Genomic DNA, 18,922 nt, shown 5'->3' with positions numbered 1-18,922 from the left:
CAAATTGGCAGCTCAAGAATATTTATTAAGATCATTAATATTAATATTTATTGAGAAAAATATAATGCATGACATTTACATGAGGAAAATAAAATCAGTATAAAACATGCACCTTCCAGAGTAACAAAGAAGAAGCTGAATACAATAGCATAAAGAAAATGTTTATTTTCCAACAAAAATCTCTTGTGAGATGCCAACAGACACACTGCCCATTAAACCATTAATAGGCCAGCAATGTCTGTATAAATATAAATAGAACTAAAATAGATTGTAGTGAAAAAATGCGGGATTTACAATTTGATGAGTCAACAATCGTTTTATTACAACTAACATTCACAATGCTATATGTCCTGTATAACAACATTGGAATGTGTTCTCTAAATTACTTCAAAAGTTTTCATTTATTACAGAATATTGATGCTGCAGCTAAATGGTTACAGTGTATCCTGATGAGAAAGCCATCCCTGAGGAATTCAGCATACCCCCTCAAGTAGATCTTTTGTTGCACTCATGATGATCATGACACAAGCTTACAAAAAACCCGGACAATGGTTGGTGTGATTAGAGTTAAAGTTAATCAATTGTGAAGACATTGTTAAAACAAATAAACTTTCAAGATCAGTATGCTTAGCATTTTGTAAGTGTAATCATTTTTTATATTTATTATCCAGCAATGTCATTTCCAGGATTTAGACAATTAAATTAGTTAATTACGGTACTTGGATTGATAAACTGGTATAAACTGGATTGCATTTTTGAGCAAGGGACAGTTTTAACAGTGCTGTTCAGCTTATTTCAAACATGAAATTTGCCCAATTATAATAATAAAATATGAGGTAGCGGGCAACGCTTTAATCCATCTGCCAGTGGGATCTGTTTCAGACATGTAAATACTTTAGGACAAAACAATACTATTAATTACTACAATTGCTCCATCATTTGCGGGCAAACTTCTAAAATAATATCCTAGTTACAATATGAAATACATATGATTACTTCCGTGGCATAGGTTCTGAAAGCTTCTTGAGTCTTTTCTTCAGCTCAAGGGGAAACTTCTGGTAACACTTTTTACACACTGGTTTCATGTCAAACTCCACAAACTTGTTCCTTCAGAAAGAAAAGACACAAGAAGGGAAGAAAATAAAAAGGCGTTGTCACTATCTTCTCCAAAACATGTCTCATGCAGGTAAAATATCTGTTTTATTGACTTACCATTACTTACCAGTATTTATTATTTATTTTTGGAAATATAATATTGTTAATATCATAAGAAAAACGGTTGTATATAAAAACAGAGTGTAACAGCATTATCATATGATCCTATTTTGCCAAAGACCAAATTTGCAACAGAGAGTGGGTGCATAAGGGGTGCTCTTCTAAGTATACACTCATAGAAGATCAAACAGAAGTGATGAAGGCTTCATCGTGCACCAATCATCCAGAAAATCCAGGGTTGGAGAAATAGATACAGTGAATGGGCCTATGCCCCTGTTTGTAAAGCAGAGGAAATTGTGATACAAAGAGATGTAGTCCAATTCTTGACAATCTGGACTGTTATTTGGTTTGAAAAATAAATAATAAAGTATTTCCCCAAACTATTGCTATAATGAATGTGTCTTATTACAACCATTAACTACATTATACATTCTATAATACCATACTCCTTATTTCAAGTCTAAAGGAAAGTGAGTACGCCATTTTTTGCAGTATAAAGAGCAGCATAATTACATTGAAACAATCAAGATGAAATTAATGGAAGAAAATAAAGATTGAGACTAACCAAAGCACATGGAATCAAGCAGAGATGGATGGTAAAATAATTAGAGGCAAATGGGGATGAATAACTTTTTCTTCTTGTCTTTGGAGTTGTGCTCGGTCCTGGACAACCGGTATCTCATGTCTTCTGGCATTCGATCATAGCAGCGCTTACATACTGGTTTCAGATCCACCTCTACAAATTTATCTCTGCCAGAACCCAGAAGCCAGCATGAAAAGGGAGTTGAAAGAGAAGATGTTTAGATAAGCAAAAAGCACATGAAGGGAAGAGAATAAAGCAGAAGAAATGAAAGTCATGCAGAGGGGAAGAAGGATAAGGAGGCAATGAGGAAGCACATTGATGAGGATGTGGCAGAACGCTACAGATCATAATGTTGACAGACTTACTTGAGAGTGAGCTTGGTGTTGCAGGTGGAACAGGAGAAACAGTTGATACACCAGGCTTTGTTTAGGGCCGACACCACTAAATCATGGAGGAGCACATATTCTTGCATTCATTTATATATATATATTTATATACTGTATATACATACACACTTGTGTGTGTAGGCCTTTATATGCACACCCAAGTGTATACATGCATACATAAAAACAAAATTACTAACACATTTGAGTGTACCTACCATCTCCCTCAATGACACGGTTACAGTGGTAGCAAACATCCCCAAACAGCTGAAGAAAGGATAAACAATGCAGAAGGCCATACTTAAAGTCTTAATACAAAGTACTGTAATCAAAAGAAAAACACAGAAATCTTAAAACTGCCTTAAATCGCAGGCTGGAAATTACTTCCATTAAAAGGAATCATATCACCTACATTTGGAAATGTATCCCACCATAGAGTGGGGCCTTATTCTGGAATTTACCTGGTTGTAGTGGACCTCGCAGTATGCCAGGCCTTTGCGTTCATAATGGCGATGCCCCAGGAAAGGTTTCTCACACTTGGCACACACAAAATGCTGGAACAAAAAACAAGACATGCTCAAATGATTAGCCTAAATTCCCAGAAGTGTTCCTGGTTATTTTAGCCTCCACATAGTTTGTCCTTTTGAATTATTTTTTATAGGAAACTTTGGAAACTTTCCTACTTTGGAAACTTTGTTTCGAACTTAATAAAAGACAGGTGTGAAGAGGGTGAAGAAAACGTGTGACAATGGGCAAACTAAGGTCAAGAGAGTAATATACAGAGGGCAACAGGGAATACTTCTGACAATAAGATTATAAGATCATTAAAACATTAAGAACACACATTATGGTGTGTTCGAGACTAGAGGTTCAATACCAGTAGGAGATTTTTGTAACCACAAGGAAGTAGAAAATGCGATGCATGTGCCAAAAATGTTTTTTCTTCCTCATTTTATCTATGAAAGTCATTCTGTCTCTATCCCTCCACCAGAGGGAACCAGTGTCATCACGTCATTCTTTGTTCTGTACAAACGCAAAAATGTCCCATGTTTTCTGTTGGGCATATATTCGAAGGCTATATTCATGAACAGCCGTTTGTCCTTAAGAACTTTAGCTTAGTCTTGTCAACCTACATAAGCCTACATGTTGGTTCTTTTTATGCTGATTAATGACTAATGAACTGACTTTCATTACATTTTATGAAGCAAATTACTACCAGAGCTAATAGCAGATTACATCTGACACATAGAAAAGTTAGGATTTGTATAAATTGCATAAATAATGATAAAGAAACTCATTAATAGGGTAGCTTCTTTCCCTTAGCATACCTCCACATGCCATTGTTTGCCCATTGCGTTGACCACACGGCCCTCGATCGGTCTGCGGCAGGCTCCACAGATTGGGACCCCCATCTTGTCATGGCAGGGAAGGCAGTACAGCTCGCCCTTCAACTCCCTGGCATCCGATGTTAACTCCTTCCTAAAAAGTAGAAGAACCAGTTAGGAAAAAAAATTGTATTTATAGTTGTGCAAAGCTTTGCTTATATTTATTCTACTGTTATCAAATCTTGACACACGTGTGTTATGTCTGGATACATTTGGTTGTGGTTTAATGAAGCCAATATTTAATATTGTCCACTACAATGTTCAAATCCTATTTGATGTAGAACTACAACAGGCGTTCTTTGTCTGTCAGGAGGTGGGCAGTATGTATGTGTGTGTGTTGCGAGCTGCACCCGCAATTGTTGCAGCTGAAATGATCAGGGTGGTAGGAGTCATTTTTGAAGAGAAGTGGCTTCTCCTCGATGATGGCGTGACACTTCTGACACATGTACTTGCCCATCCCACGGGCCTTCTCACGGTTGTGGCACGGACGACACAAGTGCCTGATGGCAGGAGTGAAAAAGAACAATAGGAAGAGTAAGTGAAGTAAATAAATGATGATTCGAGTAGGGACAGGAGTGTCCCCACATCTAGAGTGTGTGTGCATCAGTCTGCATACTTACCGACCAGCATTCTTGACAAAGCCCACATCAGCAAGCACATCTTGACAGATGTCACAGCAGAAACAGTCTGGGTGCCAGCTGTTGTTCATAGCCTTGATGACACGGCCAATAATGAACTCGCCTGAGAGATGAATATTTGTATTTATTATTTTATTGTAAATAGTTGGGAATTAGAAGAAAGAAGTGTGCATGTAAGAATTATTAAAGACAGCGGGTATGATACAGCATCATAACATAATAGTAGAAATCTTTTACCCACCACATTGGTGACAGCATGGAGCGAATAACATCTGAAAGTCATGCTCACAGTATTTTCTGCCTTCAAACTGCAAAAATAAAAACATGCTCAATTTGAGATAAAACAATGCATTTAAACATATTGGCATCAGGCAGTTTATGCCTTTGGTTAATGATGATTATACTGTTTATGGTTTGTCTGCTTGCATGACGATTGTACTGAAGCATAACTAAGTTATGGCGAACTCAGTGAACATGTAGGAACCATACTTCCATCTTAAACATAATGGGCATAAACTTCATAGACAGACAGACAGACAGACAGATGGATAGATGGAGACCTCACCTCGTAGAAAAGTCCCTCTGGGAACTGCTGGAAACATTGAGCACAGACAAAACACTGCTCATGGTAAAGTTCCCCATTGCTGTTCACTATCTTCTCGGCCGGAGCGAAGGTCCCCTTGCAGCGCTCACACATGGCGTTCGCCAGGGCATTCGCCATGTTACTGGAGGGAAGAGAAGGGAAGAGAACATAAGAGAGATGAGGAGAGAGGAGAAGTAAAAAACTAGTTAAAATCCTCTCGAGAATATGAGAGGATATGTGAAGAGAGGTGAATCAAATTGAGCTGAGGTATTATGAAGCATAACAAAAATACATGTTATTAGACTTTTTTCTTTCATTTCAATCTTGCTTTCTACCATCCTGGCACTTCAGAGGTTGTAATCCCAACATTGATGAATGATTGGCTAAGGTAGTTGTTTCTATGCAAAATGCTGATCTTTATGTATAAAACAAAATGATATCGAGGTAACAGATCGTGGGAACCTCATATAATTTGGACCTTGAACACAACAACTGTCTCACAGGGTTTTTGAGTACAGATACTCAATTACCCCGGTTGCTGGACCAGCAGGTCACAGACAAATGTCAGAAACTTTGTTCAAAAAGTGGTGAGTAATCGATCATTAAAGTTGAATCATTCCTCAAGTGAAAGCACTTGGGGGGGAAAGGACGTTATATATATATATATATATATATATATATACCCCAAGTGTGCTCTGGTCTATACACCTCCAATGCAGACATACTTGGCCTACTTCACCTTGCATACCGTCTGTCTCGGCACTGAAATAGACTTCACTGCACCTTCCATGACATTGACCAGGAAGCAGCTGAGTGGCAGCTAATAGCTATTCCTGCACATACACAGCAACCTAGAACTTTGACGAGTCACACCTACAGCAAGAAGCATGTTGGAATTCTTTCTGGCACAAATAAACCAAGTACCGCCAGAAACAGCCGAAAAGCATTTCTGATCTTCTTCCCTATATTTTATATTTTCTGTAAATATATTGTGCATGCATACCTTATCCTCACATTTTTTGGAAGAATTCGCAATTGTTTTTGTTATATTTGTATTGCCTGGATTTTTTTGGTTTCTATTTTTTTCTTACATTTATCCTCTTCTCTTTCTTCTATTAACTTGATATGAGCAATTGTAACAGTAACAATTTTCCCCAGTATCAATAAAGAAACCTAAATATGGATATGACTTATATGTAATGTGACTGAGGTTGGTCAAGAAGGAACTAGATTGCAAAATGTGTGTCCGATCTCCAAAAATAAAAAAATACCTCCACAAGGATATCTTTTTGCCTCCTGCCAGGCCGTTATTGTAAATAAGAATTTATTAATGATTAACTTGATTGGTAAAATAAAGGTTGATTATTAGTCACTACATAAAGCATATATTTTTTAAAGGCTCACTAAACTAACCAATCATTTATTCTTAATACAGGCAAACCAACACAAACGGAATGCGAATCCATTGTGTTTTCAGCCTTGCAGACTCACACGTAGACGTACACGTAGACGTACACACACTCACATGAGCACACACACAAACACAGACACACAGACACACAGTCAGACACACACACACACACACACCCACACACACACACACACACACACACGCACACATACACAAACACACACGCGCGCGTGTGCGCACAAGCACGCATGCACACTGGCACACACTCTTATTACAGCAAACAGTCTCTGGATTAATCTTCTCACGTGATCACTTACAAGCGGGCGTAAAAGTCACAGAACTCTTTGTACACTTTAACGTCACTCTTCCGTCTCTGGGCCTTGGAAACAGGCACCTCTGCTTCTCCACTGTCCCCAAAGCGGAGGCCCCCCGGCTCCTCGTCTACCCCCCGACGAGGGGGGTCCGGACACTCCCCATCTTCAGGTATCAGCGGGGGCAGGGAACGGCCATTCATCTTGAATATTGTAATCCACCGGAGCCGATAAAGAGCAGAGCTAGCCTAATGGGATCTATCAGTTCAGCCGGTCGGTTCAATCCACTTTGTGTCTGACTCTGTGGTCCTGCCCATCAACCAACATTAGCTTTATCTCGGGAACAGGCTGGAGATAATGTCAAATCCACCACAAAAGGGTAGAAGTGGTAGTATTAGGGGAGCTGTTGCTTTCCAGTTTGTCGCTTCCAACTCTGCCGTATCCCCTCGCTCTCTCTGCTTTAGTCTTCAGCCGTCCCCTCTCTCAGACTCAGACAAATCCCTCTCCATGACTTCCTTACTCCCCCTCCCCCCCGCATCTCACCCACTGGACCACCCCTCGTGTCACACACATACAAGCTATTCTTGGGTAGGTTACTCATCCCTGACGCCAGAGGGTCCCCTGTACCCCCCCCACACACACACACACACACACACACACACACACACACACACACACACACACACACACACACACACACACACACACACACACACACACACACACACACACACACACACACATGACCGTATGATTCAACTTACCTGTAACCTCACCTTGGATAAACTCATCTGCTTAATGTGATTTAGTAATGTTCAGATTGGGTCTCATGGATAGAGGGCAATACCAGTAGTGTATAATGGGGAAAGTTAATGTTGGTGTTGCTTTATTTCAAAAAGGCTGTGGTAATAAATCTAAAAGGTTGTCTAATGCAACTGACTACAAGAAAGTTAGAAGCAACTTGACACCACTGATCTTTCAAAAGGCTTTGGAGGTGCACAATGTGAGAGGCTGAAGCTTGATATTTATTAAAGTCTAAAACACTTGATTATATTCCTGTATTTGTGGGTGGGCATGTGTGTGTGTGTGTTAGTGGGGGTGTGTGTGGTTGTGTGTGTATTGCTTCCTTTGGCATTTGAGGCCTCTGCATGGCCATTCCGCAAATAGACGTCAGTGTAGCCTCAACTCCAAACTACCAAACTAGGTGCTGTCAGCTGTTGTTTTCAGTGCTGGGCTGACCTGCATTGTGTGAGGAACTGTCCACACACAATTTAAACACCTTCTGAAAGCCTGAAACATAAGGAAGCAAACTGATAGGGCAAAGAGTTGAGGATTATTTTCCGATTGAATCCCTTTGTGAAGACCCCAATCCAAAAACCTTCATCAATAGCTATTATTCCTAAAGTTATTTATTTATTTGACCATCATTTATTCAGGAAGTCTCATTGAGGTTAGGCTCTAATCACAATCACAAACACATGACACATAGAGACAAATTGCATGAACAATGAAATATGCATATTTTCACGTAATATATCAGTATTTCCTGTGTTTGTTTTATGTTGTTTTTAAAAGAAACATTTTCAGACTCCCATTTTATTTTCTGGGCAGCATGTTTCGATTTTATAATTTCTGAAGTATGCACTCACAGTATACACACCCACAGCAGCTGTGATCATACAACGTGCTTATCAGATACCTTTTGAGATCTATAGCAAAAGAAAAATCTCAAATCCAGAGGAAGTTTAGTTGATTGACATGGGGCAAGGGCAGGAACAAAACAGGAAACACACACAAGGCACGCCTTTAGATAATAATGTGTTGAAAGTAGGGACAAGAGTATAAAGGAGAGTCTTGGTCCATTGAAAACATAAATTGAGACAAAGGCAGGAAGACGTACTTAAAATAGGGGTGTAATAGAAAGGTAGTATTGATTTGAATCTAATGTAAGTGACTTGCATTAGCACCGAGTTACATCGAAATGGCTGAAAGTTTGTTGCCCAACATTGTCTGCAGTTGTTCCACTGTCTTTTTACTTAGTTTGTTTCCAATGGAATCTACTTATATTTGTTTGCAGTGTCAGTTAACATGTTGAAAGGAGAGTCACGTTATTGTCCTAAATTCTGTGTTCTCAGAATGATAGGTTGAATGAATCCAGAGTAGAACACTTAATTCCTTACTAATTGCCTTCCGTAAAGTTACGTTAAATGTAAACATTTAATTGTGTTCTAATTAACAAGTTTTGAGAACCACAGTATTGTTTTAATAAATATAATCAGCCTATCAGGGTTTGGGTTTGAGACACCAGATATTAATGCTAACTTTGTTTTACTTTTATTTTTGTGGGTCTGAAGAAACAAAGTAAAATTGGGTCTCATTTACACAGCATAACTATGGAAGCTATTCATATTCTAGGCTAAACTGTATTTAACAATAAATAATAATAATCATTTGAAGTCATATAACTTCCGTATAATTCATATCCAAGAATGATATATATATATATATATATATATATATATATATATATAAAGCAATGGTTTTATTCAGGGTAGCACAAAAATAGAAAAAAATAAATATTTTGACGTGTAACCCTGACCCTTCTTTGAAGCAAACTCCAATGTATTCTCAGTCAGTGCTAGACAACCAAAGGCATAACTTGCAGCAAACAATCCCCCTTTCATGCATCCACACTGTGTCAACAGTAGCTATAGCAACATAATCGGTTGCTTGGGCCGAAAACATGTTGTCTCCGGACCAATACTTTGTGAGCACACCCACCCACATGCATGTGCATATATGCACACATTTTCCTTGATAACATTTTTAAAAAAATCTAGATTTCCAGAATTGTTTTTAAGCTAAAAAGATACACACCACACACTTGTGTTTCTGTCAAATATTTTTTGCTAGGATAGAGATGCAGTCTGTTTTCTGAGCACGTTTCTATCTGTCTTTTAGGTCTCTTTCTGCATTCCTCACATTGCAACATCCATGTATTCACTGACATGCATGCGCATGTTTCATCCACGTAAAACACACACAGACACACACATCCAAACAGGACACACAAACACACACACACACACTACTACTATTCTACTATGTGTACTATTCCATTAACCTCACTTAAATCGGTACGCTTTATATATTTATCTGTGTATGAGGGAAGGAGGTGGTCTTACCCAAGGCTGTGTCTAGACAAAATGCCATTGCTGTCCGGCCTCTCCTGTCTGCGTCTGTAGAGATGTGAGTTGGACAGTTCCTTCAACTGAAGAGCGTTCATCTCTCTTTATCTGCCAACACACCCTTTCTTCCCGTCTCACCGGCTTCCTTTATTTTTTCCTCTTGGTAAGAATACCTTTGTCACTGCCGATGATAGAAGATTCCCAGCGCAGAGAAACACTTGATGGGCAAGACAGCTCCTTGACCAACAGTCCAGCGCAGGAGACGGGTCTCCACTCGCTTGCTCTTACAATGGCAGCCAGTGTTCAACTACCTCTCGTTCACTATCTCCTCACACATACTCCAGCACACCTCCAGGGCACAAAGCCAGAGGTCGGACACACACACACACACACACACACACACACACACACACACACACACACACACACACACACACACACACACACACACACACACACACACACACACACACACACACACACACACACACTGAGGTGTGGCTCCTTGTCAGCATACCTCAGAGCTTTGCCCCTCCCTTCCTCTCACGACAGGTAGAGGTACAGTGGGTTTCTTCCCACAAAGAAATAATGAAAAGACTGTTACTGCAACTTGGAGCTTTCTGTTGAATAAGGCTTCAGTGAAATACTTAGCGGCCTTTAATTTCAGACTGCACAACAAATTATTCTCAACAATATCTATACATCTATATATTTTATAGTAAGAGTAGCAGTGGCGTAACAAGGCAACGACGGGCCCGTATGCAGGATGTTCAAGGCGGGCCCCCCCCCCCCCCCCGGGGGGCTTAGTTACGATTGTTGACGGGGGGGGGGGGGGGCCCTGATTGGCCCGGGCCCGTACGCGCCCGCATACCCTGCTTACCGATAGTTACGCCACTGAAGAGTAGGCTTATACAAAAAGCTTTTGTAAGGAAAAACTTAAAAATAGTGTCTCTGCCCTTTGTTGTAGATGACCCACTTATTTGTGTTCATTAATATCGGAGGTTCACTTTAAATAACAAGAGTGAACTTAATGTTTGTTTGATATTTCTCCACCCCAAAAATAAACCCTCTGTACATGGTCACGGATCTTAATCTTTTTGACTAAATCAAGAACATGTTCAGGAGTTTATGATTAAAACAAAAAACAATTATTATTTGAGCGATTAAAAAATATGTGGCTATTACGATATGTATGCTGGCACAGATAAACAAGATATCCATCGGAATCGACGAAGGCGTACCACTTCACGCAGTACAAGTCCAAGTCGGATGTTCTTGGCAACGCCACCCATCCCACACAGCATCAGGTTTGATGCTGTGCAGCCTTGACACCGTCTGCTAAGAAGCACTAGCCAAACACTCGCCCCAGCTCCTGGTCCATCTCACTTTATTTAAGACCTTGTGCAACGGTAGAAAATGGCTAACGGCCATTAATGCTAGACGAATATTAGATAACAACAGTAAATGTTGTCATCATGTTAGATGCATCGTTCATATAGCCAACAAAGTGATTTATCTTTACCATTCCCAAGTAGTAGACATTTAGAATATGGAGTTAATTTCCAAATTATTTTTGCCAAATTATGAGCAAACCTTTTCTTATCGAGCCCAACGGCCTTGCATTTATTTGGCTGAATTGACCTCCCATCCAAGACGAAAAATGTAAAATATCCTAAAAATGTTAAAATTGCCTTTACACTGAAACTCCTGTCAACTTGATAGCCAATTTGTATAATTCCCTATTTTCAATTGATACTTTGCAGTATCTTTCTCTATTTTATTTGATGCGTTTTGTGTAATGAACCCATTTATTGCATTGATTATCCTGAATTTCTATTTTCTTTCTAGGCCTATGCATACAACTTAACCACTCAAAAAAGTTTGAGAGGAATCTATAGCCTATACTTTGTTGGCCTCTAGTGGCGGTAGTGGGGACGCAAAAAGATAATTTAACGAAAACTAGCAACCAAAAATTATATCCAGAATGAATTAAGAAAATATATAAGAAGATATTTTAAACTGCTTACCAATAAAAAAATTAAAAAACAATATTAAAAACATAAAAAACAATTTGGGTAATAATGACCACATGACACCTATTTATTTGATGTTAAAGGAGAAATATTATGGTATTTTCTCAACAAGTAAACACAGTATATGAGTTTTTTAAGCTGTTTGCTGGAAATGGCTTTTAGGAAAAAATCTCGCCTACCGCTATTCCACTCTGTTTCAGTCCCTTCAGAATGCGCTGTTTCTGGTGTCTGTAGCTTTAATGCAAATGAGCTGCTGCCCATTGACCAATGAGCTGTCAGAGTGAACCACAGCATGGAGGAGAAGGGATTGTTGCCGTTTGCGTACTCCTTGAGCTCTTTATCTTTATAATATAATATAATAATAATACTATGAATGAGTATTTCTATAATATTATATCTAAAATCACGGCCACAAGTCCGGCAGAGAAAGGGATTGTACTCCCGGAGTTGAGCTACTGCCGAGTTACCCCCGCCGGAGCTGCTAGTCCGCTGGTCCACAAAATCGTAGCTATGCTCTGATTGGAGGGGAGTGGGCAAGTGGGAGGTAGTATTCAACTGTGAAAAAAAACACTGACATTAGCTCGGCTGGAGTACATACAATTTCGGCCATTTAAGATTCTTCAGTTCAATTCCTCTTAAATTTCTGCATTTTTAGCAATGCTTTGCACCATTTAACGTTTCTTCATTGCTGTGTTCCAATATCCATACTATCCGCACTCACTATACTTAGTTTTGTTCCGTTAGCCTTGCAACATATATTAAAATATCAAGGAGACTCGTAGAGACGTGACTGCATGGTATGAACTCTGTTCCTTTAATGGCTTCCGTTACTCGTTGCCTAGGTTACATACAGAATGTTCCAACCCCGTATTACAACTAATACTACAAGTTTGAGTACGCAGGGCTTTCCTATTAAGATCGGGGCGAAAAGAAGTGTACTGAAAGGACCCTGATTGCACACTCAAAACGGTGGATAGACGTACACTTTTCATACTCAACGGCAGCCATCTTAGCTACGTAGCGGAAGAGGCGGAGCCAGGCTGATTCAACGTCGGCGCATTTTCCACATAGCCTGCATTAATGAAGTAATTTTGTAGTTTTAATAGCTTTTTTTTTACTATGCGTAAAGAGTTCACCGTTCAAAGCGGGATCTTTATTGCGGGGGACGAGCCGCGGCGGCAGTAGCGATAGGCCTACGTTTAAGTGTACTCATGGAAGTATGGATATCGGAACACCTCACTTTGTACTACAGCACACACCGCAATTTCTGCAGGAAACGCATTTACTAGTTTTTCTATGTAAACACACGTTACACACGAAAATAGTAGACACGAGATAATCAGCCGGCCATAAGCAACCCGTTTTTTCTCAAAAAGGTATATAGGCCTATGCCGGAGAAAGAAAATGATATGGGTAATTTAGTCAATATCAATCTGCTTTTTCCCCCCATCCATTTATGTGAATTCCGATTTAGTTCATATTAATTTAAATAGGCTATGACTTTCTTTGGTGAAAGAGGTAGCTGTAAATGTTTATATTGAAGTAGAAGCATGCTACTTGAGCATTGCGCAATATCATCCATTCTAACGTGATCGATTTAGTTGTCTTTGCACAATGCTGCATTTAAGCGACAATGTATATTTTCACCATCAGCATTATGATTAAGGTCACAAAAACAATCTTCACTTTAATTGAATTATCTTGGTCAGGAAAGTGGAAAAATGCTTGAATCATCGACACAATAAAAAATGTATATAAAAAGACACCAAAAACAATTATATCAACTATATTTATTATATATATATATTTTTTTTTATGCAAAACAAGTCATATAGAAAGTCAGCATAAAACAAAAAGGAACACTACATCAGGAAAATATGGTGCATGGTGAATTATCAATGCTACCTCTGAAAACAGGAAAATAACTAAACAACTTCCCTTAAAAGGTGACATGTTGTGTAAAAACTAAGTGCAACACAGCAACAACAACAGACCCTTACATAAGGCTTTCTTGTTATACCTTCACCAATATGATCAGTACGAACGATTGGACTACTCCAGTCCAGCTTAAAAAAGGAGGGCAAGAATCAATCTGCGTTAAAGGACTGAAGAAGAGAAAGAACAATCACCACATTCTCTCATGATAGCAGTTAACTTCAGATTCCTGGGGAGTTGATTGAGAAAATCATTATGACATTTAGAGTTTCCTGTGCTCAAGTGTTTTTCACCATATTAGTTATCAATGTCTATGAAACCTGTCCACAGTCCACAATGCTTATCTTCTTGCTGGACTTGCCAGACACAGAGCCCAGCTCAGCCATCGCCCGCACCACCTCCATGCCCTCGTGAACCCAGCCAAACACGTGTTTAAAGTCCAGATGCTCGGCCTTCTTCAGAGTGATGAAGAACTGGGAGTTGTTTGTGTCCCGACCGCGGTTCGCCATGGACAGGAGGCCCGGGCCCGTGTGTCGGATGTCAAAGTTCTCATCTTCAAACTGTCCACCGTAGATGGACTTTCCGCCGGTTCCATCGTGGTTTGTGAGGTCACCTCCCTGAAAAAAGAGAAAGTCACGTAAAGTTCCTGCTACAAAAAAAAAATGACAGCAATAATATCATAAAACAGTGTTATCACTGTTTATGTCAGCAGCGTTGCATAGCGCTGTCATGACATATTTATTCTCCTCTTGTACGAGTTTCCTTTGATACCTGGGTACTGATCTTGAACTTAACCTCTTTATCACTGGGCCTATTTCTGAAAATAACATAGCCGAAGTAAATAGAAGGGAAGGGCTCTACCTAGCCTGTTAACCAGACAAATCTTGCAATCTCTTGTTTCATTTGCTCTCCGGATAAAATATGGCACCCCCCTATACAAAATCACAATGGTTTGTCTAATGTGAGGCGGGATGAATACGATGATAGGTCAGGCGTGTCATAGATGCATTTCAACAACAATAAAGATGTGCTGTCGCTGCTGTAGAACAGTCTGTTGATTACCCTTTCGAGAAAGTTGTAAACTAACGTGACGTAATTTCATGTTTGCGCCAATGATAAGACCCTTTGTAAATCCAAAATTAACAGAGAGGCTGCAGACTAATCGTAGTTTGCAATTCGTCTGGCGATGCAAGGGTAGGCATTATATGGATACGGGTACATTTGGGATGAAGAGGTGAACACTAGGGTTGGGTGATATCTGGTTTTACCGGTACGGTGCGATGTGCGTGGATAAACCGGTTAAATGCTATGCAAAAAGACTGGTCTGGAGCATTAATCATTATGGGATGTTCAGGCCAATACAAGATGTAGCCTATAACTTAAATCCACAATTGGTGTTGATGCTATTGATAATTTGTTTTGCAAAATATATAAATAGGCAACTCGTATAATAATAATAATAATAATAATAATAATATTGTTTGTTGATAAACAAGGTATAAAGTAGAGTGTATGGATTGTCACGTTGGAAAGATGATAAACAATTGGTTTTAAGGATCAGGTTATTGTGTGGTGTGCTATGTTCCACAAACTTACCGACCGAAAGGGACAAATTTCTACATCTATCGTGGTCTCATGTTTTCTAAATTTTAAGTATGCTATTAACAGCTCACCTGACACATGAAGTTGGGTATAACCCTGTGGAAGATGGAGTTTTTCAGACCAAAGCCCTTGCCTCCCGTGCAGAGCACCCGGAAGTTCTCTACCGTCTTTGGGACAGCGTGGGAATACAGTTCAACGCCGATGGTGCCGAGGGTCTCGTAATCAGCGGCGATGGTCAGGAAAACCCGGGGATTGGTGTCCCGGGAATGTTCCTGGGCTCGGGACAACGTCTGCAAGGTGGCGTCCTCACTGGGCTGACTCAACCGCTGCTGACACTCCAAAAAGGTCTTCTTGAATTTTTCGGCTAGGTCTGCATTCTTGAACTTGGCTGCCAGCTGCTCCACACTAGCATTTCCCTCTGGAGGAGGAGAAAGAGTTAACAGCTGCCGTCAAAGATAAAAAATAAAGAAATCTCAAATAAATGATAATAATTAAGTAACTTCAATATTGACAAATTCTGATTGGCTAATAGATTGCAAACACATTGGAGACTATGGAAAATGGCGTATATATATTAAGGATCACATCAAAACACTGCAGTGGCGTTTTACCTGCATAGTCGGTGGTGGTCCAGACCAGAGCGTTGGCTGACGAGTTCATGGGCTTGAGCTCCATGATGGGTGTGATGATGTGATTGGCGCACACGTTCAGCACCTGCTCTCTCCTCATGATGACGCGGTAGGTGCCCTTGGCGGGGTGGTAGAGGATCTTTATGTCTCCCACGCCGCGCTCCTTCCACTGGTTGAGCCCGCGGTCCCAGCGGTACAGCTTGGTGCGCTCCTTGAACAGGATTTCCTCGTCCTCCTCACCCGACTTGGTCTCCACCTGAGGAGGGACAGCGAGAACTTGAATGGAGGCCGACTTCAGCGCTTATATTTCATGGGTGGATAAAGAATATAACTTAAGATGATTTGTTAACAATGGAGGTATGATAAAATAGTTGGAGCAAAAAGAAGATTCTTCTACCTTTTACTTGAAGATTCTTTAAAGGTCTCATGGCATGCTACTTTATGAATGCTTTTATATAGCTGTTAGTGGGCCCCTAATACAGTACTTGAAGACGTTCAAGAAATTCAGCCTTGGTGCAGAATTACAGCCACTACGAGCCAGTCCCACAATGAGCTTTCCACAAATGTGCCGTTTTTTAGAGGCAGGTCAAGGTGGAGGTTGGGGCCCTGAGCAGCTTGCAGCCACGGTACCTTGCTCTCGTGTTTATAGTGGATGCATCAAAATGGCGAGCGCACACAGCTGTTGGCCGTGTTCTTTAAATATTCTAGAACACTACGTGTTTTCCCACTTACAAAGCATGTAGAGGTCTGTAATTTAAAAAAAACAGAAAATCACATCAAAAATAAAACAGTGCAAGGCAAACTGGCAAACTTTTTTTTTAATCAAATAGGCCTAAAAATGACGATTTTTTTTTTATTACTGGAAAAGAATAATACAAAATAACTGTATTGGCCTCAACACCGGTAATACCGTATACCGCGGCAACCGAAAATGGTACTAATAATTGGCATAATAATTTCTTTCAGTGTTTCAGTTTTCTACGGAGCCCCTCTGGTGACATCTGGGAAAAAAATATATATCTGTTTGCCCGACTTAGTGATCTGTTTGCATGACTTGATAATCTGTGGCAACAATTTAATAAATTGCGGGAACGAGATAATTAATTTGTGGCCACAGTTTAATAATTTGTGGGAACAAGATAATTAATTTGTGGCCACAGTTTAATAATTCGTGGGAACGAGATACTTATGTTGTGTTTTATGTTTTGGTTGTCTATTGTTGCAGCAGGGGTTAGACGCATGTCGTTCTATTTTAACCTCGGAATGAATTACAATAACATTCTAAAGACACTTGCTGTTAGGCAAGGGGTTATAATAAGTAAGAGGCACTAAAAATGCACGGGTAGGCCTACAGCCGAAGACAATATGATGACCTCGTTGACGTGATAGAGGATGGACCTCGTTTTGACAGCTACACCAGCACCAAGTGTCGGGGCGGACCTTAGAAGCCAACTCCTCGAGGCCTCCATAAAGTAGCCTCCAATGACATGTGGATCACTGCTGGTGTATGCCGCTTTAAGCCAAATTATTTTACGGGAAAAGCTGTCTATGCAACCATTGATGCAGATTCCATATGGTTTTCATTTATCATATGAATCGGTATGCCAGATATAATTATAATTTGCAAGGATGCCAAATGATAATTAATAATTTCATGCATTTGCTGTACATCCATCTGTATCCATGCAGGTTTCCATTTCCCTTCAGCTGTTGCATGATAAAGTCTATCTCGTCACCGAGGTCATCATATTGTCTTCGGCTGTACCCGTGCATTTTTAGCAGCCTAATTAAGTGCCTCTTACTTATAATAACTCCTTGCCTAACAGCAAGTGACTTTAGCATGTCATTGTAATTCATTCCGAGGTTAAAATAGAACGATATCTCTTATATCTTGTCCATAGCCGACATGCGTCTAACCCCTGCTGCGACAATAGACAACACAGCCACACTCGAATTATTAAACTGTGGCCACAAAATAATTATCTTGGTCCTTCAAATTATTAAACTGTGGCCACAAATTAATTATCTTGTTCCCACAAATTATTAAACTGTGGCAACAAATTAATTATCTCGTTCCCGCAATTTATTAAATTGTGGCCACAGATTATCAAGTCATGCAAACAGATCACTAAGTCGGGCAAACAGATATATATTTTTTTCCCAGATGTCACCAGAGGGGCTCCGTAGAAATCTCCACTTTGGCCGGAGGTTTTAGAAATGATCGTTTTCTGTGATAAGACAGGGCCTCGGACAGGGGGTGTTGCAGCACCCCCAAAACCCCTACTTCCCGCGGTACTGGGTGCAATTTACAGCTGAATGTAGTGCGATGTTGTTAAACGAAAACCTACGCTAGCCTGGCTCGCTCTTGCGCATCTCTGTTCGCGCTCGTGCATGATTGCGCGTCCAGGTACTTGGAATGGGTGGAGTCAGAGCCAGCGTTGAAGGAGAGGGGGTAGGACCATTTGAGTTGTGTATTTTCAAAATCTGCTGGCGTTTCGCAAATCGCGTACCCAACCTTTAAGTGCCTCTTACTTATAATAACTCCTTGCCTAACAGCAAGTGACTTTAGCATGTCATTGTAATTCATTCCGAGGTTAAAATAGAACGATATCTCTTATATCTTGTCCATAGCCGACATGCGTCTAACCCCTGCTGCGACAATAGACAACACAGCCACACTCGAATTATTAAACTGTGGCCACAAAATAATTATCTTGTTCCTTCAAATTATTAAACTGTGGCCACAAATTAATTATCTTGTTCCCACAAATTATTAAACTGTGGCCACAAATTAATTATCTCGTTCCCGCAATTTATTACATTGTGGCCACAGATTATCAAGTCATGCAAACAGATCACTAAGTCGGGCAAACAGATATATATTTTTTTCCCAGATGTAACCAGAGGGGCTCCGTAGTTTTCGGCCTTGGTTTCCTCATTTTCGGTTTTGGCCAAGAATTTTCATTTCGGTGCATCCCTATATATTATCGCGGCCAAAAGCTGTGTGTGCCTTCGGACGATATTAT

General features: G+C 40.1%; 2 protein-coding genes across 5 annotated transcripts in view; both read right to left on the bottom strand.

The window, feature by feature from the left end:
• Window positions 1–47: 47 nt before the first annotated feature.
• Window positions 48–10,030, bottom strand: LOC130373216 (LIM and senescent cell antigen-like-containing domain protein 1). 4 transcript variants are annotated; one of them, XM_056579569.1, is made up of 11 exons: window positions 9,695–10,025; window positions 4,770–4,929; window positions 4,446–4,512; window positions 4,187–4,307; window positions 3,917–4,066; window positions 3,510–3,660; window positions 2,643–2,735; window positions 2,400–2,448; window positions 2,164–2,239; window positions 1,781–1,965; window positions 1,017–1,107 (listed from the first exon to the last, which is right to left on the bottom strand). In XM_056579569.1, exons 1-10 carry the CDS (start codon window positions 9,793–9,795, stop codon window positions 1,821–1,823), a joined length of 1,113 nt encoding a protein of 370 aa, XP_056435544.1. In that variant the 5' UTR covers window positions 9,796–10,025; the 3' UTR covers window positions 1,017–1,107; window positions 1,781–1,820. The 4 variants fall into 4 exon arrangements, with proteins under 4 accessions (XP_056435545.1, XP_056435543.1, XP_056435544.1 ...); XM_056579567.1 differs by lacking the exon at window positions 9,695–10,025 and adding an exon at window positions 6,516–7,027; XM_056579570.1 differs by lacking the exon at window positions 1,781–1,965 and having other exon boundaries at window positions 48–1,107; window positions 9,695–10,030.
• A 3,544-nt stretch (window positions 10,031–13,574) lies between these two features.
• Window positions 13,575–18,922, bottom strand: part of LOC130373763 (E3 SUMO-protein ligase RanBP2-like) — a 42,898-nt gene continuing 37,550 nt past the window's right edge. Inside the window, exons 23-25 of the mRNA XM_056580396.1 lie at window positions 15,879–16,152; window positions 15,339–15,685; window positions 13,575–14,282 (exon numbers count right to left, since the gene is read on the bottom strand). Of these exons, the coding sequence (XP_056436371.1) occupies window positions 13,977–14,282; window positions 15,339–15,685; window positions 15,879–16,152 (927 nt within the window). The 3' untranslated portion in view covers window positions 13,575–13,976. The remainder of the gene's footprint in view (window positions 14,283–15,338; window positions 15,686–15,878; window positions 16,153–18,922) is intronic.

This window comes from Gadus chalcogrammus, chromosome 20 (assembly GCF_026213295.1).
Source record: "Gadus chalcogrammus isolate NIFS_2021 chromosome 20, NIFS_Gcha_1.0, whole genome shotgun sequence".
Lineage (NCBI taxonomy): Eukaryota > Metazoa > Chordata > Actinopteri > Gadiformes > Gadidae > Gadus > Gadus chalcogrammus.
The sequence above is the reverse complement of the archived record's forward strand: the minus strand, read 5'-3'. Positions and strand labels throughout refer to the sequence as shown.